Source organism: Populus alba, chromosome 17 (assembly GCF_005239225.2).
Source record: "Populus alba chromosome 17, ASM523922v2, whole genome shotgun sequence".
Lineage (NCBI taxonomy): Eukaryota > Viridiplantae > Streptophyta > Magnoliopsida > Malpighiales > Salicaceae > Populus > Populus alba.
Window position 1 is genome coordinate 8574877 of NC_133300.1, and position 27579 is coordinate 8602455.

Consider the following 27579-nt stretch of genomic DNA (forward strand, 5'->3'; position numbering starts at 1 on the left):
TATTGGGGTTATTTGGTATGCTAGTCTTGTTTTGAGTATCGGAGCTATGGAGCTAGGCAGGAGTCAACATACGAAGAGGATTTCAGGCTGGTTTTCTTAAGATTATTCCTTGTTAAAGTTTATAAATTTTTGTTGGGTTTATCTTGTTTTATGTTATTTAGGGTCTAATATAGTTTTTAGTTGATTAGTAGATAGATTTGTGGTAATTTTTAGTCTTTTAACTGTAATGTAGGTCTAATTTATTTAAAGTGATTTTTTTGCTAGTTATATTACATAGTTAGGTTGGTGGATGTTTGGGATTTACTTAAATTTAAGTAAAAATTGATGATTTGCTGACTTCAGTTTGATTGCTGAATGCCTACCAATTTAGTCCATGTTTACTAGTATAACAATGATAACATCTTTTTGTTGATGTATTGAAACATTGAGGCTTAACTTTTATTGTTGAAACTAACTGGAATGTACTGTAATAATCTTTCTTTGTTGATGTAGCATTCACGAGAGGAGTTAAGGAAGAGATAAATGCTATTGAAGCATGATAGATGGAAAGGGATGATATTAGGATTGTTAGCTATTCTAGTAAAATTCAACTTCTATAGGGCTTATTTTGAGCTTCACCTTGATTACCATATCTGGTTGAGATGGACTAAGCATATACTTCAATCGATTGTATGCTAATAAATACTTGGTCAAGGAAAAGCATGATTGAATTTTTTAGGTTTTTAATGTCTTGAGTTTCCATATTGGGGAAATAACTTGGCGTGAAGATGGGCGCTAATGTGTCCAGCACCTGATACATTTTTATTAATGATGACATAGGTGACCATAACATATGATGAAAGAGCTTTCCTAACTCTTTGTTTCTGTTTGCTCTATGTCCTTATATTATTACATGCACTATGAAGAGGAACTGCCCAAGTCTGGAAAGCTAAATCACATTGGAGGGTCAATTTGTCTCAATTTAGAGATTGAAAAGTAAAAAATAATAATGCTCAAGCCATTGTAACTGTCCAAGTATTGTATATTAGACATACATGACATCTTGGAATAGGGACTTGTGGAAAACAATGTGAAAGATAATAAAAACAATTGGCAATATCAGATGTGATTTGGTAAATGTGGGGGCAAGGAAAGGGTAAAATGAAGGTTTTGTTCTTGCTGATTTAAATGAAACATTAAGTTTTCTATTACGGATAATGGATTTGTTCAATCAGAATTTGATAATGTGTAGATTCAGAAACTACAAAAGTAGATTTCTGATTAATATGACCAGGCTATGCAATATGCAGGTAGTGCCGGAGATGTTTTGGAAGATGATCCTGTTAGAAGGCTGAAAGTTTTTGTCTATGAACTTCCAAGCAAATACAACAAGAAGATTCTGCAAAAGGACCCAAGATGCCTCACCCACATGTTTGCAACTAAGATCTTTATGCATCAGTTCCTATTATCTAGCCCTCTACGAATGCTCAATCCCAAGGAAGCTGAATGGTTTAATACCCTTGTATATACAACTTGTGATTTCACTCTAAATGGTCTTCCTTTGCCTTTCAAATCACTGCGAATGATGAGAAGTGCTATACAGTTTATTCCTTCAAACTAGCCTTATTGGAATCGCACTGCAGGTACTGATCACTTTTTTGTTGTGCCTCACGACTTTGGTGCATGCTTCCACTCTCAAGTGAGTAAACCTTTTCCTTTTTATTTACCTTCTCTTGTTTCCCTTAGATTCTGTTGACAAATTTTCCCAATGCATTCTAGTTTTTGAATCAATTGACCTGAATATGTGGTTCCTGAGGAGCTGTTGAGGTTGCTATCTTTCTGGTATATCTAATTATTGTTATATATTAGTAATAAAGTGTTGCATTCTGGCAGTTTCTTTTTATTTCCATCAACTCTTAATTTATGTTCCTCCATTCTTTATCCTTTTTGCAGGAAGAGAAGGCTATCGAAAGAGGAATTCTTCCCTAGCTCCAATGTACCACCTTGGTGCAAACGTTTGGATAAAGAAATCATGTTTTCTAAAAAGATGGCTCCATTACAGTTCCTCCATATGCTTCTCCACAGAAAATGCAAACCCACCTGATTCTTGAAAAAACACCTCAGTCAATTTTTGTTTACTTCAAAGGATTGTTTTATGATGCAGGAAATGACCCAAAAGGTGGTTACTACGCCAGGTGATTCTCACATGTTTAAAAAGTGATTAGATGTTCAATTACTTCAAATCTATTCCATATAATGTGAGGCTTAAGTATATTTTCAAACTAAATATCAACAGAAATGAAACCTTTCTGGAATGGGTTATGAAACAAGAATCATGACCCTTTCATATTTTTCAATTAGAATAAAGAAGTCAAAATATTTGGACTTCTTCATTCAATTGTCAAGCTAATTGGAAGAGAGAATTGATTTCATGTTTTAGCAATGATCCTATATATGATAAAGGCTTAAATGGAGATCACCGATCAATTTGTTTCTTATGTTTATAGAGGTGCATGAGCGGTAGTCTGAGAATTTCAAGGACAATCCACTTTTTGACATTTCCACAGAGCACCCAACAACGTATTATGAAGATATGCAACAAGTTGTTTTTTGTTTGTGTCCCCTTGACTGGGCCCCATTAAGCTCGAGATTGGTGAAACAGTGATATTAGGCTGCATCCCTGTTATTACAGGTGACGACATTGTTTTACCCTTTGCTGATGCAATCCCATGGGAAGAAATTGAGGTATTTGAAGACGAGAAAGTTGTTCCAAATTTGGACACCATACTCACTTCCATTCCACCTGAAGTGATATTGAGGAAGCAGAGACTGCTTGCAAACCCTTCTATTGGTTTTAATTCTCTAGTTGCAGAGCACAAGATGAAAAAGAATAGTAGACGTGAAGAAGAATTGGAAGAAGATGATATTATTGATTTCAAAATACTATTAAATAGAGATAGAGTTTTACTTGGAAACAAAGACTATTCAAAATTTAAAAATTGCATAACAAACAAATAAAATGTAATCAGAAATTTTATTCTTAAAATCTTGGTCTTCAAGTAGAGATCTTTATTCACGAAATCCCCTAAATAAGCAACATCAAAGCTTCGTGGTTTTTTGCAGCTTTCTAAGACATTCTTTCAACATCTTCAATGAAGCAGGCAATGCCATTCCCACAACCTGCTCAAGCAAGAGATGCTTTCCATCAAGTTTTGAATGGACTTGCTCAAAAATTGCCTTATGATACAAGTGTTTACCTAGAGTCAGGTGAGAAGATCTTAAACTGGACCGCAAGCCTAGTTGGTGACCTGAAACCTTGCTAGTAGCTTTAACTTGATGCTTCTTGATTAAATTCTTAGCAATTTACCCCTTAACCCTGCCAAAAAAGCTGGTTTAGTCAACATGGCTATTTCATAAATAGTGTAAAATCATGATTTTTCTTTTAATGTATCAGATTAAAAGATTCATTCTGCAAGTTTAAGGGAGTGGCTATTAGTTGTAATTTGCCATAGGTGAAGAAACTTCATTGTTAGCATATAATTATCTCATGTTGTGACCAAGTTTTTAACCTTGGCTAATTTGGTCTGGAAACTGTTATGTGTTCTGTTTCAAGTGACTTGGGGATTCACTAATATCACTCTTGCTTTGAAACACTACTTAAATTCATTGAATGCAATAGATCAGAAGCCAAATGTGCTCAAAAGTGGCATGTTCTTTGAATTGGAGCATTCTTTGTCTTTTGGTGAATTCTTTTGAACTAGATTCCAATTCTTGATACCATTTAACCCAAAATAATAGTAGTGTAATATTCAATAAATCCTCTCATGAAAGTAACCTCTTAATAAAATCTCTTTTTAAGAAAAATCCTTTAAAGAAAACCAAACCTCACAAAATTACCATTAGAAATCATATCCAAAAAAGAAAGAAAACTTCGCCATTAAGAAAAAGGATAGCCAATTCAATCTAGCAAACTGCATCTTTTTACTATGTAGCATCTCTTCTTTGCTTGGTACCCAAGCCAGTGCACCTTAAAGTTTCCCAAAAAAGAAGGCAATGTTTGTCCTTTAGGAAATGAATAGGCAACTAATTTAAAGTTTCTTCATTCTTACAACCTGCTCTTATTTGCTTCATATCCTAGCCAACTACCCTATCTTACATAATAATGATTTGCAAAGTTGGTCACACATGCTCTGAGAGAAAAAAAAAAAAAAAAAAAAAACTTCCTTAATCACCCAATCAATCTCTTAAAATTAAGATGTTATGAAGACAAGAACAATGTTAGCAAAACTCTCTTTTAAACACTGATTATTTAAATTATCCACATTATCATTAAATTAATTAACTTGCTAGCAACACTCTCTTATTATTATTATTTTTTTGGAATTGTGGAAGCCAACTAATAAGGACAAGGCTAAATAATTATCAAAATTATGAGCCATATATAAATTAAATTTATCTTCCAGAAATTGGATCTCCAAAGGTTAAAAACTTCACAATTGAGTTCTTCCATCCATATTTTCATCATCTTAGTACTCAATTTATCCATCTTTCCATTTAAAGTCTTTATCATTACCTCTAACTTATCTTGTTTTTTCTATAGGATCCTTCACCTTTGATTGTGTCATATTTTTTTATGACATTGTGAATACCTGTAATAAAGGTTAATAGTAAAGAAAAATTTCCTCACACACTCCCTCATGTGTTTACATTCGATTTAATGTCACTCCTTTCATGTTTCACACAATTTAATCAGACTTTTTACTATAATAATCTCATTATGTCTTTTACCTCACTATTCCTTTACTTATGTTCTTAAAGGTAACTTAGCAACTTATTAAATAATTAATCAAAACAACATAGCGACTTATAATAATAAAGACTCAAGAATTAAAATAATATATGAAACTAATCAAAACAAAACTCAAGGATAAATTTACAAATAGTAATGTAAATTTGTGTGAAATATAATGATGAAAAGAAGACACAAAATAAAAATAATGGATTTTATGTTAAAGATTCAATGAAAACTAACTAATTCAAGAAGTCAATATTATTTTAAGAATTTCAAGAAATAAATTAAAATAAAGCAAGAAAGATTTATAATACCCACATTTAAATGAAGCAAGGCAAGACAATCCAAGAAAACAAGAGTTCAATTCGGCAATATTAAGATTTGGTGTGTGCCTATTCGACAAGAATCAAGAAAATATTTAAGAAACTTTTGGCTAACCCTAAAATTTAAGGGCTTGTTTTTTATTATGCCTTAACTTGTCAATTCAATAAATTCTTGTTCAAATTTTCCTCTCTTTTTTTTATCCATATAATTTGGCAAAAACAAGATTTCTTTTCCTTTTTGTTTTACTCTATGTTGAAATCAAGAACAATAAAATATGAAGACCCTAGCTGAACTTAGGAAGAAAGAAAATCAAGAAACGACACTAAATAAAAATTAAAGGGATATAACCTAATAATAACATAAGCTCTAATATCAACTGATACAAATACCTAACTAGATATGCAAAAATCAAATTTGAATGCTTTGCAAGTTAACATAATAAGAACCTACATTGGAGAATCAAATCTATACGCAATGATTACCCCCACCCTACGCCTATAAAAATACAGGAATGAGTAGTATAAATCACAATAAAGTTAATCAATCCTTCAAAGAGTTTGCTAGTTTAATAAAAAACTTAGTATGAGAATTAATTAACCACACAAAAGATATCAAGAATATTGATCTCTTTATTAAAAAATAGTTTACTTAGAAAGTCTCTACAAAAAAATATATACATACTAGAAAGAATCCCAAGTATATTAGGATATCCCGAATGGATATGGATAAGCCTAATAATAATAATAATAATAATAATAATAATAATAATAATTCAATAAACCCAAATTTAAATAGAGGCCCTAATATTTTTAAAATGTTTAATAATAACTAAAAGATAAATAAAATAATAGCCCAATCTAAATACGACTAAAGTTGTTTTTGTAATTTGCTGACTAAATCAAAGCCAAAATTTAAACGCATGGTTCTCTCTCGACTTAATGAGTTAGAATGCATGCCATATTTCATTGGAAAGCTATGGATATATACTTTTCAATACAGCTATAAGTGCATTACAATTCCTTTGGTAGCTCCAATTATGACCAAAACAGTAGTGAAAGGACAAAATTGGCAAATTGAAATCTTCTTATTCTATTTTTTTTTATATAATATTTGTATGCCCACTAACAAGCTCTTTTTGAACATGAATTAAATTAATGAAGGTTTGTTCTTATTTAATAAATTTTTAAAGCCCACCTTGGTCCAAGTGTCTTGAAGAAGTCCATTGAATACCTCTTTAAACTTCTTAGCCCTAAGTTTTGTCACTAGACAAACTAAAACCTTTAATAGATCTCTTAGTGTTGCTTGAATCGCATCATATAAAGTTTCAAGATATTATTTTAAGGTAGGTCCTTAACAAGATCAAGTTAAGAGATTTGATACAAAAAAAAAAGGTCTATGTAAGCACAGCACATTCATACATATAATATTTATATCATAAGTAACTTGTTTATGTTGAAAAGGATCATTCAGATGAAACTCCCACCGCCCCCCTACAAGAAAAAAAAAACCTTATGAAATGTAAGGGAAAAAGAGTCAAAACATATATCTCTTTATACCTTAAAATAATTGTAGGAATTGACAACACCTTGCTTCATTTTATTTTTTAGTAGAAGGCGAGAAAACATATGCATTTTGTAACATAGTTACAACAATCCAATTTCTAGATGGACTAAAACTACATGCACCATAAGTCATTTGTAACATACTACAAACCATCCACATAAACCCTAAATCAAATAGAAAACCTAAAAAACAAATAGTTAGATAGATCAATCATTTACCTAAGCAGAACCAACAATGGTGTTGTTGAAGGGCATAAATATGAGTTTCACGATGAAACCTGTGAATCCCATCTCTACGAATCCTATTGTTGTACGGAATACCACTTTTGTGAAATCTGAAATAACCCATAAATGAAATGCATTGTTTTAGTTAGAATGATCAATTCAATTAAATTTTGAAAGAGAATAAAACAAGAAAAAAAGTTGTTGTTATTGCTAACCTTTATGATCTAGTTTGTGGCAGCGCTTTACTAGGCGAATGTTATCATCTGTGAACTCTTTTTAATGGATTAAATATTAAGTTGATTGCTTCCATTTATAATTCTTTTATTTATCTCCCTTTTTATTTGGGGTGATGAACAATTATTTTTTGAAACTTAGCATAATTAATTATTTTAGTAAAATTACATATGCAAAAAAATATTTAGGGAAGTAGCATACTTGATTGAGTCTCATATAACATTTACGACACTTAAGTTGTATTCATTATCTATAACCTATGAGTTGTAAATTCCAATTATGATTCTCAAGTCACAGATGTCATCTGCAACTCAACTAAGAGACATATCCTATGACATTTCTTCTACCATAACTCCCTGCCAAATAAAATAAAAATTCACACAATTTAAATAACCAGTTTTCCAACATCAAAACACAATTTACATAAGCAGCACATAACATTTTTAATCATAAATAAAAAAATTAGACTGACAATTAAAATAATATAATATTTTATTAAAATTAAACTAACTATATATTTATTCATAATTCTCAAAATATATAATAACTTGTAACTATATCTAATAATCGCCATAGTTTATTGAAAGTCTTGGAGCACTCGTGGATGAGTTTGGAGCATCACCCCAACTTGTTTAACTTAAGGACGAGTTTATAACATCCAATATCATCCCAGCTTGTGGATAGACTTGGGATGTTTGTCGATGGATCTGGGATGCTAATGGACGGGCCTGAGATGCTCGGGGATGGACCAACATCCCCAACACTCCCATGATAAACAATCTTATCTTCTGCTAATTCCACTTTACGATGCCCAGCCTCCACAATCTCTTGAAGTCCACCAAGACATAAATTAAGTGTAGCATTGGCCACAATACCTCCATCCCATCGATATTTTCACAGATAGTCACTGTTGTTTTCCTAGCCTCCTATACCGATTAATGAATATATATTAAAAATTAATTAGTATTCATCATCCATAATAACATTAAAAATATGTTGTATGTAAAATAATATTGCATATCAATCGATTTTGTCTTGGATATTGAGGTGTATAATGCATTATATTATGTGGAAGCATTGGGAAACATGACTAGGTATGCGTAATAAATCACCTCGTGGTGTTTTGTGGTAAGGAGAAGGGGGGGCAGACGACGGGGAGACCAGAGAGGCAATTGGATGTGTTGAGATAAAAAAAAAAGGGGGGGAAAGGGAAAGAAAGCAGCTCTAGGTATTAATTTTGCATAAATTCATAGATATCATCTGTGACTCGTGTGTCATAGATGACAACTAAGAAATAACATTCTTCGGTGTAATAAGTGACTTGCATGTTGTAGAAGGCAATCGGTGTAATATCCCCAATTATTTTCTCTATTGTGTTTATCAATTTTTTTTCTCTACGCTAAAAAACATTTTAAAAAAAAAAAAACTCATAGTCTAGTCTAGGATTTAACAGAGTGAAGAAAAAAAGGATGAGATGATTTCAAATTTTTATTGACCTAAATGCCCCTACATAAAAAATTTAGTGCTTATCTAAAATGGAACTTTTTTCTATTTCTTAGGATTTTTAACCAACTTTACAAAAGGAAGACATTTGAAAATTAGGATCCAATAAAACTCTTGTGATTTCTCCACAGTAAAACCCACCTCAAAATATATATATATATATATATATATATATATATATATATATATATATATAGACACGCGTGCGCACACACACACAAAAAGAGAGTAAATGAGATGCAATGTTCCATCCACCATTCAGTCAGCTAGGGCTGGAACCAATGATATATAGGAAATGATGAGTATAGGAGAGGATGAATGGATTGCCGATCTGATTAAGGTTCATTGCACATACCATTTCCAATGTATCATTAACAAAAACCTAAAGCTAAAAAGACAATTATTGTGTACTAAGATACTGAACACTATTCATTGCAATACAATAATTACAAAATTGCTTTTAAACCAAAAAACGTTTGAGCTATGCATAGGTAAAAAATGATCTTGTCACCATGATACAATTATCATTTTTAAATTATATGGACATAGATTGGTCTTTTCTCTTTTTTGGCATAGTAAAATCACTTAGTTACCTTTAAAATAAAAGAAAATAAACTTATATTTAAGGGCTTTTTAGTCTTTTTAATTTTTTGCGTATTAAAAAAACTTAATTACCTTTAAATCCAAAATTTACTCAACTGTCATCTAGAAGCTTTTTCTTCCTTTCATCATAGTTTTTTGGTTGATATAAATGTGACTCAGAGACATTTTTATATTTTAATAAATGATAAGTATTCTTTAAAAAAAATATTTGCACGTGACAGCAAGTGAGTAGCCCAAACACCTTATAGGTGATGAATGCGAGACTGCTAGTGACCAACAGACCTTTGGTTTGGCACTGATGACCTTTCTTTTTATCCTCTTATTTCTTTCTTGTCCTTGATTTTCATGTTTGGCCTTTAAAAATCTTAAAGTATCTTTTCATTTGTTTTTCCTTCAAATTTGGTCCTTATTAGTTTCATTACTAGTTGTTTTATTTGAAATAATATATAATATTTCAGTTTTTTTTTTCCAATTTCATTCCCATTTAATTTTTTTTTTTCATCTTTCAAATTTCATCCATATTATTTTTATTGTTATTTCTTTTATTTGAGATAATGTTTTAAATTGGTTTTGTTTTGCAATTTCATAATTTTTAAGTTTTATTTCCTATCAAATCTGGTCTTTATTCTTTTGATTGCTATATATATATAACTTCATTATTTAATATTAAATTGGTTGTGAGTTAAGTTTCTTGATTGAGCATGAGTATAAGATTTAACCAATTATAAGTTTTTGAGACTAATCCAGGTTTAAAAGGTTCGCCGAAGTTTTTTTTTCCCTTTAATTTGAGCTCGTATTTTTTTTTAAAATTTCATTTTTCTATATTTATTCAATTAGAGATTGAACACCTTCTATTTTTATTTTATTTTATTTTTTCACTGATTTTAAAAATGATCTAGATAGGTTGTCTCAAGTCTTTTTACTTGTCATTCTTCATTGAATTTTCTTTGGCTAATTTTTTAAATTGATATGTTTTACTAATTCCATCATTTAAAATTAAATTGGTTGGGAATTAAGAATTTTAATTTAGCCTGGGTTAAGAATTTTATAGATTATGAATTTGAGACATTAACTCAGGTTTACAAGGTTCACTTAGGTTTTCATGTGTTTTTTTTAACTGATGTTTTTTTAGCTTTATCCTTTAATCTTTTTTTATTCGCTTTCTATCAGATTTCTTGTGAAGCTTTAAAATGACCCTAGTTATCTTGGATCTTTTTATTTGTTATTTTAAAAAAAATTACTTTGAAATTTTTTTTCAATTGATATTTTTTTTTCTATTTTATCCTTCAACATTATACCTGTTGAGAATTGATTTTCTTTTTAGTTCCATCTTTCAAGTTTAATGTTTTTCAATATTATGCTTTCTGATTTTCTTTGATTTCCTTTCCATTTTTTTTTTATCTTAGTCCTATCACTTATAATGCAAATTTAACGAGTTAGCCTGAGTTGGCTCGAGTTTTTTTTAACTTTAATATTTTTTTATGTTATGTCCTTCAACATTAGATTGTTTTAGAATTGAGCTTTGGAATGCTTCTCATTTTGCTTTTTATTGGGTCATCTCATATGCATGATTCAAATTACAAAGTTTGGTTTTCTTTGCCTGGTTTACTTGGTGTTTTTGTTGTTCATTTTTTAATTGATATATTTTTTTTAATTTCATCATTTTATGTTGGATTTATTTGAAATTGGACTTCAACTTTTTTTTTTTCTTTCTTTCTATTGGTTTACCTCGATCTCATGATTTGGATTGTATATATTTGACATGGTTGCTCAGCTCTCTCTCTCTCTCTAAACAAATTATTTAATTCAAGGGACGGTAAGATAAAAACGTATAAACATACTCTGTCCACTTTTTTCATAGGACTATGTTAAATTAATTGTCCACTCGATATATGTTTCTTTTTCAAGAAACTTGAGATATATCCATTAGTACTATTTATTTTAATGTTTTAAAAGTATTTATAAAAAAAATTATTTTTTTATTTGTTTTAAATTAATATTTTTAGGTTTTTTTATATTATTTTAATGTGTTAATGTTAAAAATAATTTTTTTATTTTAATATATTTTCGAATAAAAAACATTTTAAAAATAACTATTATCATACTTTTAAACACCCTTAATGTTTTTCGTACCAATAACTTGAGCTAATTTTCCACACTCAACATGTGTTTTTATTTCTGTCTTTTAGTCAATATCTATGGTAAAAAGAGAAAGAAAGAAAAAACTAAGAGCCATCAATGCAGTTATACTGTGTACCAAGGCTAATTTAATCATAGATGGTTATTAAAGGAAAAAAATATCTTTTCCATAAAATGTATTTGTCATTATCATATTAGAGATAAATCACTCATTTAATAATTTAGATGCTTAGTAAAATGACTTAAATAACTTTAAAAACAAAAAAAATTAAAATTATGGTCCAGGGTTATTCGCTCTTTTAACAATCTCAATGCATAATGAAATCACTTGACCTTTAAAATTAAAAAAAAAAACATCCAAGGGCTTTTTTGTATTTTCATCAAGTTTTTTTTTAGTTATAACCAATTTGAATTGGGGGCAATACATTTTAAAAAATATTTTTTTTTCATTGGGATTACAAGTTAGTCGAGTTATCTCAAGTTGAGTTAAGTTTTTTTTTTAGTTTTTCCTTTCATCATTTAATTTATTTGAGAGTCAATCTCAATTTTTTTGTTCAATTTCTTCTGTGTAGAGTTATTTTAGTCTTATGATCAGGCTATGAATTTAGCATGCTGACTTCAGTCAAGTTTTTTTTTTTTTTTTTTAAATAATTTTTCATTTCATGCTTTAAATTTTGCTTTGTTGTAATTAAGTTTCAGATTTCTTTTATTTTTCTTGATATAATGTTGTTATGTTCTCACTAAATTTTTACATTGTTATCAAATAAGATCGTGTTTTTTTAGAATATATAGATGATATATTTTCGTAATATTAACAAGTGTTCATTGTTTCCGATTAGTCATTGACACATTTTTTGTTGTTTATTATTATTATTATTATTGTTGTTGTTGTTGTTTGGTTGTTTTTAATAATATTATTAAATTAACCAAGATTGTTGAACACATTCGAATTAATAACCCGGGTCTTGTATTTTTCTAACTTAAAAATAGTATCATCACATGAGCATTCTTTTTTACATTATAATAAAAAATTAACTTGGCTTGTGGCATAGCACAAGCTACCTATTTAATTCTATCTAAATTGTTAACATCACAGTGGGATTTGAAACCTTGATCTTAAAAAATATAACATTAAGCACAATAAACCCATGAACTAAATCACAAATTATTTGTTAAACGTAATGCTTTATTTATTTATTTAATCTAATATTAAGAGATATTAATTTGTTTAACTTAATGCTTCCTTTTTTTCTCCAAATCTATTTTTCCAATTAGGATAGACAAATAAAGTATTTCTACATTATTACTATAAAACAATCTATATTGTTTTTTAATATAAGTATAATCATAAAATAAACACTTGAGATAATTTTTTTTTAATTATTATTTAAAATGCACTTGTCTAGGGTATAATATCTTTTGTTGCGAATATCATTTTAAATATAGAAGGTGTACTTCATTCTTAAAAAAAAAAAAATCTATATTTCATCGAACATAATCCAGGATATTTGTTACAAAATGCATCATAGGTATTGAATTAAATAAGCAAATGAAAAATTAAGATTAACAAATGCCATGTTAATTTTTACATTTAAAATACAGGGATAGAGCTCTTGCCATTTACAACCTATTAATTATGTCATTAGAGTCTCATAATTGACATGAAATATTCAATTATCAATGAGGAAGTACTGAGGGAATGTCGCTATTATTATCATCTTACGACTTGGTGGTTGTGTCATTAGCAATTCTAGTGTGCCAATAGCAGGCACCCTGACTTGTAAAGCGTGTTGGGTATTTTTGTTTGGGCCTTTTAAGCTTTTACATGTCCCAGTCTAATATCAACTCAAGATACTTAGAGTGTACAGGGAAATAATGTGGCCTATTGAGACATTTTGGTCCCATTATGTTTGCCATTGCAAAACATTTTTGTTTTTTCATCTTCTTAGAATGGTCAAATTGTACAATTTTGAAAACGTGTGCTCAAAAAAATTTGTGATTGTGACGAGTTTGAATTCCCTCTCCCGTAAAAACTGTTCTTTTAGCTTTTTTTTTTCTCCTCAATGAAAATAGTAAAACAATAACTAAAAATAAATGCAGCCATCTAGAAAGAAAATAAATTAAAACTCCTTCGAAAAAATAAACCTTTTTTTTTTCTTTCCAATACAATTGACTTTTAAAATGTTTTGTTTTCCTACAAATAATTACACAAAAATCTAAAATGAAAAAAATATATATATGTTAAGAGAACATGAATATGTATCTAAAATAAATTACAAGAGGAAAGCCAAAATGATATATGATAAGTTAAAATAATATGAGTATTGATTGGAACAAATTGAATACTCAAGAAATCAAAAGGGTATAAACATTTGAGAAAATAAATTAAAGTATGAGTCAAACCGTGATGTGAATAAAAATTACTATAATCTAACTGTGATTATTAAATGAGTACCATGATAATATAAAAAGTTCACTAATGATTGATGGAAATATATTAAATTTAAATCTAGCATAGGTTGATATATTTATAAGAAAAAAGTTGGTGAAATTGGTTCTACAATTGATAATTGTTAGTAATTTTAAGGACATAAGTAATCACTGTGAGTTTTATGATTTTGTATATTTTATAGGTATTATTTTTAAGATATCATAACTTTTCATGAATCATATCAAGTTACTTAATTTTTCTATATTGAATAGGTTTTAGTATTATCTAGTGAATGTTAGTAAATAAATTTCATGTAAATAAATTTAAAAGTAATGTACTTACACAAAAGTGTAAATGGAGTTTGTGTACCAATGCATTTTTTAATGAAATTGTTAGATATTGAGTTAAGGTAGTTCTTATAGTTGTATATAAAAAAAATATCTCTAATTTTCATGTATAAGACAATTAGAAAGATGGAAATCATACTTAAAATACATGGTGTTACACTTAAGAATATGATCATCATTCTCATACTCCTCTTGTCACATAACAATACCAATTTAATGATCTTCGTGCTCCAATCCAACATATTATTTCAAATTCAACAGTTGATTATGCATCTCTTTAACATGTTTCTATTACATTGACCATATAGATTAGACTTCTTTCTCCATTATGGCATATACTAACTAAATCATAAAAATAACCTTTTGAAACCTAAAATTTTAATTGATGGCATGATAAAGTATTTTCTTCCAAAGGCTCTCCTTCTTAAGGCAGACCATGTTATTGAACCATCTTGTTTCACCGAAGCGTCAAAGGCTACTGTTTGGAAACATGTAATGAGCATTGAGTTCTATGTCTTAATCTTCAATGTTACGTTGAATTTTGTTCCACATCGTAACTCTTGCAATCTTATTGACAATAAATGGGTATACTGAATTAAACATCATGCAATTGACAACATAGAAAGATATAAAGCCCGACTAGTTACCAAAAGCTATAACCACCAACAAGGTGTTGATTTTATAGATACATTCAACCTTGTCATCAAGCCAAGTAAGATCAAACTTGTGCTCTCTCTTACTATAAATAATTGGTGGCCTATACAATAGTTTGATATTTATTATGTCTTTCTCCATAACATTCTTAATAAAGAACTATATATGCACCAACCACAAGGTTTTATTCATCCAGATTCTCCAAATCATGTGTGCTGCCTAAAATAAGCTTACATGGTCTTCGTTAAGCTCCTAGAACTTGTTTCTTTTGCTTTACTGAATCTTTATAATTTTATGGTTTTCAGGGTTCCAAAACAAATACTTCTCTACACACTTTTTATGGTGATGACCAACATTAACTTGTCTTGATTTATGTTGATGACATTATCATTACCGGTTTAAATTATAGTGTTATTGCTTGACTTATTCGTTGATTGTCACTTCATTTTCCTGTCAAAGACTTGGGTTACTTATCATTATTTCTTGGAGTGAAAACTATACAAAATGGCAAAGATCTTATTCTCTAATAGAAAAAGTACATTGCTGACCTTCCATGTAAAGTCAAGCTAAATAAAGTTAAACCATGCACCACCTCTATATTCACACCATGTAATCTTTTCAAATTGGAGGGATGTATCTTTAAAGATCCTCAATTGTATTGAAGTATTATTGGTACTCTCCACTATCTCAACTTTATAAGGCCAAATATTGCTTATAGTGTGCATCAAGTAAGTAAATATATGAACCGGCCTCGAGTTCCACATTGGTATGCTATAAAATGGATCCTTAGATATCTTGAAGATACAATTTTGTTTGGCCTATCAATTACAAGTCATTATGGTTATTCTCTTCATGGTTATAGTGATGTTGATTAGGTAAAGGATATTAATGATCTTCGTAGTGCTGGTTTGTATTGCATATTTCATGGCAAAAACATCATTTTATAGAAATGCAAATAATTGCTCATAGCAGTACCGAGTTAGAGTACAAATCATTATCCAACACAACAGTTGAAATTCAATAGCTTCAGTCCCTATTGTCAACCTTTTATTTTCCATTGCCTAAGTGTCCATCTCTTTGGTGTGACAATTTTGTAGCAACATATTTGTCTTCCAATCTTGTTTTTCATGTACAAATAAAACACATTAAAAATATTGATTTTCACTATGTTGGTGACTAAGTTCTCCAAAAAATCGCTTACAGTGTCTTTCTTGTCTAAACGAGATCAATTGGCAGATTTTCTTACAAAACCATTGGCTGCTGCTCGTTTTCACTTGCTATGAAGCAACCTTCATGTGCAGGAGCTACCAATTTGGTTGAGGGGAGGTGCATATTGAAGGATTTGAATCTCCCAAAAATAATATAGCAGATAATGACAAAGTTGATGTTGTAGATAACACCGACCCAAGTCATATGGAAACCAAGAATCAAGTTGTTAACTATATAGAAAGAAGCAACGTTACCTCGAGGAACTCTTAAAATTGTAGTTTTTCTAATCGCACCAAACATTTCTTATGTTATATGAACTGCATGATATATAAGTTCTATTTTTACATGTCAGAGGTCAATAAAAAAGGAACACGATTTTCATTCTGTCTCATGTCTGCTTCTACACTTCTAGACAAATCTTACGAGTGACCAGCAAACTTTTTTTGAAATTTGAACATAAAAGACCTGGTCTTGCTAGATGATAGGATTTGTTTTTTCCTAGTGATATGAGGTGGGTGGAAGAATTAATTAAAAATATGAAAATTTCAACTCTCTTGTTGTCGATCTGAAGTTCCCAAAGGGTTTTTTCAAATAAATGACTACTGCTTATTTTTTTTATGTAACTTAAAATTAAGCACATAGTGAATGATTAATTTGGTGAAATACAAGAACATGCAGCTGCCTAATGTCATAGTCTTGCATATGTCACGCTGGGTTATTGCGAACACATAATCATCATCTCTTGCAATCACATAACTAATCGCAATAATTTATTAACTTCGTCGGCAAAGTTGTATGATTTTATGGTGAAATATGCGTGAAGGGTCATATGTCTAGACATGAATATATGCAAATGATAACAATATAGGTTATTTAGCCATGAAACTAGTCTTCGCATTTTGCACGAAAGAGAGAATTTTGGGAACAAATTATAAGTTGATTTTATATATATATATTATATATATATATATATATATATATATATATATATATTACAAGACTCGGTAACCATTTTATCTAGAAAAATTAAGTACCACCTGCTACAAGTTGTGTTACTACTTAGGAATATGCCTAATGACTTGGCAATCTAAACCCAATAAATTAATGAATCTCTGAAATTGTCAAAGTCGAGACTAAAGCAGTATTATATTCAAGGCATCTGCTCGTCGGTCTACAGTTGTAGGATTTTGAAGAGTTCAAATGCTGTTTATATAACCATTCATTTAACCTGGCATATGTAGCAGATTAAGCATGGTCGTTTTTTTTTTTTTTTTTTGATTAATATAGATATTTGAGCCTATTTGCGTATATCTTAATTAATTTTATGGATCCTGAAATTAATGATTAAGAAAGTCTCCAGTAGCCTTAAAATTTATAAAATTTGAACTAGTAATTTTTATAAAATAAATTTAGAATTTGACCAATTAAACTATGCCCGTCAAGGTTAGGATAGTCATTTCTTAAGTATACATGAACAGTTTATTATAATTGTACAGAGAGGATTTGTTGTTGTGTCATTTTCACGTGCAAGGAAGGTATATTTTGGACTAGTCTTATCTAGAAACTAGTAGCAGCCATACCCATTCAACGAACTGAAAAGGAATATATGGCGTTGGAGCTTGACTAGCAGGGTTAAAACAAAGAATTAATCAGATTGCTACCTGTTTATATAGCCCTACAGAACTAGCTTGAAAGTGGACAGTTGTGCATAACTTTCATGATATATCAAGTTGTTTGTTTCAAAGCTTATGTGTTTTTTTAGCAGGACATCTACCTATCTATAATAAGAGAAGATGAGGTTGCATTTGAGAATTAACAAGGATATTATATAATTACACAGCACAAGTTGAATTTGAGAAAATGAAGTTGACGTGGCTATATCTTATTGGGTAGGTGGACCTAGAAGAAAAGGACTTTTACCCAATAACAAGCTAGATTACGACTACAGGATGGCTAGAATAGGATTTGGACCCTTATATACGCATACATCATGTGGACTTGGTTCACAAATCAACTTGTCTATACAATTGTAAGAGGGTGGAAGCTAGCGTTCTCATTTTCTTTTCCTCTCTGGTTCGCCTATATATATATATATAAATATATCTCCATTTTGGAGTGTTCACGAGAAAGAGGTGATAGTGTGGCTTGTGGAGGAGATGGAGAGAGGTTATATGCTTCTGCTGGTGGTCTTGATCATTGCCATGGGAAGGGGAGAGGGACAACTAGCGGAAAACTTCTACAGCTCTAGTTGTCCTAACGTGGAAGGTATAGTGAGGCAGGCTGTTTCCACAAAGTTCGGGCAGACATTCACTACAATCCCAGCAACTCTTCGTCTGTTTTTTCATGACTGCTTTGTGACGGTACTATATTGATCCTTCTTTTTGTTACTACATATGCACTTATCAATCATTCATTCTTCACATCCATGAATGCCAGCTACTGATCATAGTGCCTTTTAACTGCAAGCCCAAGTCCCATAAATGATCTTCATGGAGCGTAGTCCAACAAGCAATACATAATATATATACAGGATGTTAAGAGGGAAAGTAGTCTTCTTTGATTGGACAAGGAGACTTTTGTTCCTAGTTTTGGTTGTGTTTTTCTTTCTTATCTTTTCTTCCCTGGATATATGAATATGCTTTTGGTTTCTGGGCTGTTGGGTTATGTATGTGAAATTATTGGTCACGATTGGAGGTTAGCATCTGATACAGCCATTGAATAAAAAACCAATAGAAAACAAACATAAGTTATATTTGGAACCAACAATCGTAGCAAATCAAGACCCGCTTGAAAGTGGTAAATATTGCATCGCTTGTGACTGCCAAACACACCCTAAGGGTGCCGGTCAAACATGTATTTATTATTGACTTGTTAATCTCATTGATGGAATTTAAGCTTTTTTGTCGACGGTCACCATGACTTCACGTGTGGAAAGTCTATTGTACCCTCAGGCATCATCATTTCATGGTAAACTGTTGGAATAGTTTGTCCCAAAATATAGACAACCACACCCTAAACTCTTGGCTTTCAATACTGCGATCACTTCTATATTTGTCTTCGTTTTTGCTCTTTACAAGAGGCCTAATGGTAATTAATAATCAAGAAAATTCAACTGGATTGTCGCATGTTGCAACATTTCTCTCAATTCCTTAAACAAATTAAAGCAAGTATAGTGGTTGAACAGAGGCAAGACCTACTCTGTTTTGGTCCCCGTGTTACAATCTGCACGTTCTTTCACAATCCCAGTATGAAAATTAACTTAAAACCACTTTAAATGATTAGGGGATATTTTGAATTGATTTTGAGCGATATACTGCTTGACTTTTATGCTCATAGAGCGTGTACTTCCTATTTGAAATCACAGGGTTGTGATGCTTCCACCATGGTTTCCTCACCAAATGGAGACGCAGAGAAGGACGCTCCAGACAATCTTTCTCTAGCAGGAGATGGATTTGATACCGTAGTGAAGGCAAAACAAGCAGTGGAAGCAGCTTGCCCCAAAGTAGTCTCCTGTGCAGACATTTTAGCTTTAGCTGCTAGGGATGTTGTTGTCCTGGTAAGAAATTCACAAACCAGCACAAGTTCTTAACTATAGGATTTCGATTTCAAAGGAGAAACTAACTTAATCTCTGGGTTTGATATGATCAAAACTCAGGCTGGAGGTCCTTCATTCAACGTAGAACTAGGACGTCGTGATGGCATGGTTTCTCAAGCATCACTTGTGAAAGGAAATTTACCAGAGCCCGACTTCACTCTTTCTCAACTTAACGCTATGTTTGCTAAAAACAACCTTAACCAGATTGATATGATTGCCCTATCAGGAGCCCACACACTAGGCTTCTCCCACTGCAACCGCTTTGCGAATAGACTCTACTCTTTTTCCTCATCCTCTCCCGTTGACCCTTCTCTAAACGCAGAGTATGCCCAGCAGTTGATGAATGCCTGTCCTAGAAATGTAGACCCCAGCATAGCCATTGACATGGACCCTGTAACCCCACGAACCTTTGACAACGTGTACTTCCAAAATCTGGTTTCTGGTAAAGGATTGTTCACTTCGGATGAGGTGCTGTTTAGCGATCCAGCTTCTCAGCCAACTGTCAATGATTTTGCTAAGAACTCGGGCGATTTTAATGGAGCTTTTGCGACTGCTATGAGAAAGCTTGGAAGGGTGGGAGTTAAGACAGGTAGCCAGGGAAGGATCAGGACAGACTGTACAGTCATTAATTCTTGAAAATTCAATCTATTGTTGTTCTAGGTTGCAAATTACTTGTTTCGAAGTTTTTTTAATAATGCATTGAATCACTGTGTTGAACATCAAAGTTCTGAAGTAATAAGAAGTGCATTTTTTTTTTTCATTAATTAAGTTGATTCCAATTTAGATTATCACCAGATAGGTGTCCGTGGCAAAAATTTCTTCCAACATTACAAAAAAAATGGTTGAGTGATATTTTTTAAAAAAAGTAAGAAAAATTCAAGAATCATGTAATTGAATCAACTTGGTTCAATAAATACAATTAATTTAACAGTATAATTGAAAAAAGATAATGATAGTAAACAAATCAAATATAAAAAATATATATATTTATCAACTAAAAAATAAACATTTGTCAATATCACATAAAAATATCATCTTAATATTTAATAATAAAACAAAAATTAAATAAAAATGTAATAACTCATGGAAAGCAAGAAGAAAAACAATTCCAAACTCAATTCCTAGCAAATAAAGCGTTAAATGATTAACTTGAAAGAAAAAATCAAATAACAAAACAAAAAAAAATTGACTTGAATTCATTTAAGTTAGCCTACCAAACACATGACTTAATCATAAAAACCGAGATAACCTCGTATAAATCAAATTGAATTAAACAACAAAGCTCCAATCTCAGACAACACAATATTAAATGGTGAAATTAAATAAAACAAATCATAAAAAAAAACTTGAGTCAACTCGGGTTAATCAGCTAAAACAACAACCTAGGATATGAGAGAACCCTGGATAACTTCATAAAGAGGAAAGTAAAAACAATCATGAAGCATAGTCCTCACCTAAACCCAATGTTGAAGAATAAAATTTAAAAAAAAATAATCAAAAGAGGACTTAAATAAAAAATCAAAGTCAACTTGGATACCAAAATCAACCCGGACTAATCTTCAAAAACTAATGACCCAGGTTATGAGGCTAAGACCAACCATATAGAAGGAAAACCTGCAAAAAACCATATAACTAAATCCCCAATCAATAAAATATTAAGGGATGAAATTGAAGAAAAAAATAAACAAAAAAAAGATCAAAATAAAACAAATAGCAATAAAACAAAAAGGAGGACCAAATTCGACATAGAAATAAAATGCTTAGTGTTAAAATTGAAAAAAGATTCAATCAAAAAAGAATAAATATCAATCAAAAGAATAAGAACTAAATATGATATATAAAAAATAAATGAAACTAAATGTTAAAGGATGAAATTAAATACAAAAATCAATAAAAAAAATCCAAAAACAAAAATATATAGCAATTAAAGAAGAATGACTAAATTTGATACAAAAAAAAATAACAAGACAACTCTCAGTTTTGGTATGGTAGAGCAATTTCCAATGAGAGGAAAGAGAGAAAACAAAAGGAAAAAAAACTCGTCAGAGCCCAATCAGGACACCGTCACTAACAAATGTCATACCATTGGAAAATAAAACAGTGAGAGGCTTTGAAAACCACTATGAAAGCTATCTTTTGGCCATTTGAAGGCATTGCATGTGTCGCTTGAAGACTATAGTAGTCTCTAACATGATGGTGCCAACCAATTTTGATTTTTTAAAGAATATTTTATATTTATTAAAAATATCAAAATTTCCCTTATCCAACTTAATTATTACTAATAAAGAAAATAAAAAAAATCCCTTGGTTGCCAGTTTAATAAAAAATGTGCTTTCAAGAATAATTTAGTCATTTCACTATATATTTTTAAAATACAAGAAGACCTATTTGTCCTTGAAATTAAAAATGAAAAGATAACCTCTTCTCAAAACCAAAAAAGAAAAGGCGATTTCATGATAAAATGTGAAAGGAATAAATAATTTCATAACCTCTAAGTCTAGGACTCTAGGTTAGGCTACTTATTGGTTGTACATTGATGGGTTCAAGGAAAATAACCCTTGCCTATTCTACTAATATTCAGGCCCAAATTAAGTGATAGTTTTTGTTAGCCACTAATTTTTAACATGATTGGTCCTTAACATTTAAGATGAGGTGATTGTCAGTGTATATGTCCTTAAGTCAATCAGTTGATTATATATGACATTTATTTTATTCATGCAAGCATTCAATGTTATTTCCCAAATCTAATTTTTGCCACCGACTTTCAACATGATTGGTCCTTAACATTTAAAGATGAGGTGACTATTAGTTTATATGTCATGTATTTAATCGATTTATTACATATGGAATTTCATTTTGTTCATGTAAAAACATATTTAATAATTAAGAAAAGCTTATTTATCTTTAATATTCATTAAATACTTTATTAATGAATATAATATTTGATTAATGAATCTAGAGTAAGATAAAGTCCTAGTGACAGAAAAATATTTTGTAAGAAAATTATAAAGTTGTTATAATTATGAGATTTTTATTGCATCAAAACATTGTTTCTAAATGTTCTTGATCAATACTCTATTAAGATTAAACATTAATTAGAATTGTTGATACCCGTACATGTTATATTCTTTCATTTATGAAATATATGAGAGATACTTGAAACTAATATGTAAGCACTTGTGAGATGAAATTACACTAAAACTAGCTTGCATGACAATTCTATATGGAGAGACCACATCTATCTATAGAAAGGCTCACATGACAGTTGTGTAAGTTATATTTAGACTTGAGATTACTAAGAGTGTGTGTGTGTGTGTGTGTGTGTGTGTGTGTGTAATGTTATGCTTTGATCCTACTACACGTTGTCATAATCAAGGGTAACAAACGAGTAGATATTGGATATAACAAGAACTATATAAAGATATTTGAATAATTAATAAAGGATTTATCACCGTAAATGAATTAGAAAAAAAATATTTTATATGTTCTAAAATAATATTGATTGTAAAATGAGATATGAAAAGAGTTTCAAATCTTATTCAAATAATTAATAAACATGGTATTGAGAACAAATATGATTTGACAGAGCAAACACACTTCATACTATAATATCTAAACTAAAACATTAATAATGAAGGGATAACCATTACATTGAGAAATTAATCACTGAAAGGTTGCCCTGTTTGTTTTTTTGTGGTTTAAAAGCCTTTTGCAAAAAATTAATTTTTTTTGTGTTTTTAGATCATTTTTTATGTATTGATATCAAAAATAAATTTTAAAAAATAAATTTATAAGATTGTGACAAGTTGCTAGACATTGTACTTGAATTTCAAATATAAATTAATCAATAATTTAATTGATAATAAATTAATTCATGTAATCATATTTTATTTAGGATTGTGATTTATATTTTGGTCAACTTTATTAGGGAACATAATGGGTCACACATGTAAGAACCATTGGTCATAAAATTAAAAATGGGATGATTAATCAAATGTGACTTGATTGCAAATAAGTTTTAGAAATTGAGGACTGAAATGTTATTTATATAGAAAATTACAATTCTAGACTTAGAAAAATCAACTAGGGACTTGATTGAATAAATTTATAAAATTATTCTGAAACATTATATGTAATATTATTCAAGAGGCAAATTGATGTTTTAATATTTGTAGGGTTTTCAGGTTTTTTCTATAAATATAATGTTATATTTTTTATTTTTTGTGTAGTAAATAGTACATAAACTAGAGGTGATCATTTTCGATTCGGTTTGGTTTTTATAAAAAAAAATAACCAAACTGAAATTAAAAAAAAAAACCAAAACCGATTCAAGCTGACCGGTTTCGATTCGGTTCGGTTTGGTTTTTTAGGACAAAAACCGGTTTCAAACCGGTTTGGCTTGGTTTTTTTTCCGGTTTGACTCGATTTTTTTTCGGATTGGGTTCTGTTCAGTTCTGTTTTTTTCGGTTTCAAACTTATAAAACCGAATCGGTCGGTTTTTTCAAATTTTTAATCGGATTAATCAGTTTTTTTTTCACGGTTCAGTTTTTTTTGTTATTTTTTTCCAGTTTTCTCAATTTAATCGGTTTTTTGGTTTTTTTCTCACCCCTAACATAAACTACATAAGTTAGAGAACTCTTGAAAAACATAAAAGAAAAAAGTTAGCATTTAAAGGCATAGAAATACATCTCTTAAAAGGATTTATGAGATTTGTAACTGATGGTTTATGTGGATTATATTTAGAGACCAAATATTTTAACGGATTGTGATGTACAACAATTCAACCTTAAAGTAATTATTCAAAGCCGAAAAAGAATATTTGATCTTAAGGTAATATTTGTATAAACTCCAAATAACTCTAAATTTATGTAATACGATCCTTAAAACTCTAAAAAAAAAAAATTTCAATTTATTATTTTTATTGCATGTATGTATTTTTTTGAAAAAACTCAGTAGATTGATGAGAGAAGAATCATACTATTACAACAAAAATATCAGAAGTAGTCGAAGTGTTACCTAGCAAGCAAGCCAGATGTTTGACTAGGTGAGCTGTCATAATCTGTCATAAAGAACTTGGCACGTTAAATTTAGAAGATGACAAACCAACAACCATATCAATAGAAGAACTTGACACACGAGATGCATCAATCAAAGACTAGTTCTTTGGTGATGTGGCAAAGGTATCATATATATCAGATTTAATGCATACAAGGAAATTATACTTGGAGTTGAATAATACATCGTTTTTAAGTGAAAGTTTTTTAATATAAAACAATTATTTTATAATTTGAGGATCACGTAGAACATTTGACATTGTAAAAATCACGCCGTGCGTGTATAACCTTTGCCAACATTTTCAATTCTAACTCCCTTACAATTTTCAACAACAAGGTTGTCATGTCCTTGAAATCACATGTCGTGTGTGTGTAAGCTTTGCCAACATTTTCAATTCAACAAGAAGGCTGTCACGTCCTTGATATTCTGAGTGTAGTGATATATGAATTAATATGATGCGCGACTATTGTATTTAGATACAATAGTTTTTGTGATCTAATATGCCTTGCGTTCTCATATTAACACTGGTATAGCTTCAAGGATTTGACTGTACAAGCGGAATGTTCTATCCAGATCTAGTTGAACTACAAGAGTTCATGGGTCAATTGGTAAATAAATCAGAGAAACTAACATAAAATCCATTATAAATATTATAGTACTTTTACTTGAGAGTTTCCTGTAGTATGCTTGACTCTGCCAGCTCTCTGGCAATGTGTTGCCACAAACATGAAGAAATCCATCAAGACCTTGGTCTGAATACACAAACACTATCATAAAATGGAAGTCAACTCCGTGATTTTCCATAGAGGTTTGCATAAACAATCTTAGTCCTATGCACAAGAATCATGCTTAAGACAACAGCAACAACGCAAAATCCTGACATGATCATAGAAGTAAGGAAGTAGCATATGGAACCTTCACACTTTGAAGGTTCATTCAGACCCAACATGCCTGAAAAAAATGGCCCTCCATTGTGAATGTGGTAATTGTTTCCATGAGCTTGCCTTTCAGCTTCACGGTCATATATGCTGCTTGCAATTAGACTAGAAAAGACAAGTGAACCTGCCGGATTTGCCAGAGTGAGGAAATTGTACAAGGCCCCGAGTTTTTTCAAACCAAACAACTCGGAGGCAGCAGCTGGCACAATTGCCCAATGAGCTCCATAGCCGAGTCCAATCAACAGGGTACCAATATACATTGCCCCGGGGCATCCCAACGCAAAGAAGACATGCCCAACCGCCATAACAAGTTGAGCAATGGCCATTGCCACTGGCCTTGGATAAGCATGGTCCCTGGTGATATTAGTTAGAAAAGGGATAAGAATGAGTCAAGATCAAAATCTGCATTAAAATCCATCCAGCATTTAGGAGAATATGAAATGAGTTCTTACCTGACAATAATCTCAGAGAAGTAACCCCCACCAACACGGCCAAGGAAGTTCCAAATGCTAATCATAGACACAAATATATGTGTATTATCATACCCTAGAGACTGGCTCATCTGACCAAGGTTATCGATCACTGTCAGTCCAGAACCAGATCCCAATAGAAGTGAGAAAAAGATAAGCCAAAAGTCTGCCTTGATCAATGCTTGCATCAAGGTGAAATCCTCGCCCCCGTGTGGACCTCTCCTCCTCTTAACCGTCACTGCTCCTTCTGCAGCTGCTTGGAACAGTTTGCTTGCAGTTGTGTAATCCGTTTTTGTCTCTCTGATGCTGGTAACAAATCTACTTCCTTGGGTTTTTCATCTTCAACCTCGCTGAATATTACCTCAGGGGTCTCCTGCCCAGATTTGCCAGGTTCTTGTTTCGGTGCTCAGGTAGAAGGGGCTCTTCTGTTGGACCTCTTGGATCAAGGAAAAAACTCAATGACAAAGGAATCACAATAGGAATCAAAAGGAGGACAAACAAAACTATTGTAAAAATTACAACCACGATGCGACTCAAATCAACTAGATCTTCAAGAAGCATAACCCCCATCAAGTATGTAGCTAGTAGGAGGCAGACACTATATACAAAATGCAAAACTTGTTCCATCTGATGGTCGAACTTGTCTGTGACCTCCAACAGGTCTGACAATGAACATTAGAGCAATGACTACCATTGCAGGACCAACTGCAACCATAAAAATGAGAGATGCATGATCAGAGGAATGGATCATTGTATATATTTGGGTCAAGATTGCACCACTTAATCCTGCAAAGCCTTTTAGCATTCCCACAACAGGACCACGACTCTTTGGAAAGTTTTGCACACAAGAAACTAGAGCAGCTGTGTTGATGTAGGTTTCACCATTGTTCCATATAAATATAAGAATGCACATTTGCATAGGTATACAAATTAGATTGTATATATTTGGGTCGAAATTGCACCACTTAACCCCACAAGGTACTGTAAAGTTCAATAAATCCTTGGACCAAAAGAGCATGCACATGAGAAGATGAAAGAACACTTTAGGCAAAATTACTTTGGCAAGACAGGAATAGCAGAAGCGATTGTGGCAGCAAGAATGTATCAGCCTAATTCCAAAGAATATATTCCTATCTCAAACCACATACAATACGAAAACACCTATTAGAAGCGTAGGGAATCCAGTCAAACCAATATCACTAAGTTCAGTGTTTATTTAAAGCATTCATGTTTTTCTTTCCAATATGACATTTTCATTTTGTCTTGGATTTCTATGTTAAATAGCTCCTCCTAGATCATCAGTCATGTCCTCTCTCTATGTCAATTCTCATCATCATACTATCCTTTCCTAAAGAAATGAGATATGACATAACCACATATTCTGTTAACATATTAATTTGATGATCATTAAGCTGGTCCAAAACATGGAGAAGCCAGTTCAACTTCAAATTCTACAGTAAATCTGTGATTTCTATATAACATTTTTCCAAAAGGTATTGAGATCACATTTATATATGTT

The 27579-nt window shown here is 31.0% G+C and overlaps 1 protein-coding gene and 3 pseudogenes across 1 annotated transcript; 2 read left to right on the forward strand and 2 right to left on the reverse strand.

Annotated features, from left to right (window-relative positions):
* The first annotated feature begins 405 nt into the window (after positions 1 to 405).
* Positions 406 to 27579, forward strand: part of LOC118038144 (probable beta-1,4-xylosyltransferase IRX10L) — an 83430-nt pseudogene continuing 56256 nt past the window's right edge.
* On the reverse strand, positions 6877 to 7192 carry LOC118038147 (protein transport protein Sec61 subunit gamma-like; annotated as a pseudogene).
* On the forward strand, positions 18011 to 20321 carry LOC118038138 (peroxidase 51). Its single transcript, XM_035044430.2, has 3 exons — positions 18011 to 18362; positions 19367 to 19558; positions 19658 to 20321. Exons 1-3 carry the CDS (start codon positions 18159 to 18161, stop codon positions 20231 to 20233), a joined length of 972 nt encoding a protein of 323 aa, XP_034900321.1. The 5' UTR covers positions 18011 to 18158; the 3' UTR covers positions 20234 to 20321.
* On the reverse strand, positions 25262 to 27045 carry LOC118038136 (protein NUCLEAR FUSION DEFECTIVE 4-like; annotated as a pseudogene).

Bases quoted from the DNA above. Each gene is read 5' to 3' on its own strand.
- LOC118038138 (XM_035044430.2), top strand. From the start codon at position 18,159: ATGGAGAGAGGTTATATGCTTCTGCTGGTGGTCTTGATCATTGCCATG. The intron at 18,363-19,366 runs GTACTATATTGA...TTGAAATCACAG, and splicing joins TTCATGACTGCTTTGTGACG to GGTTGTGATGCTTCCACCAT. The intron at 19,559-19,657 runs GTAAGAAATTCA...ATCAAAACTCAG, and splicing joins CTAGGGATGTTGTTGTCCTG to GCTGGAGGTCCTTCATTCAA.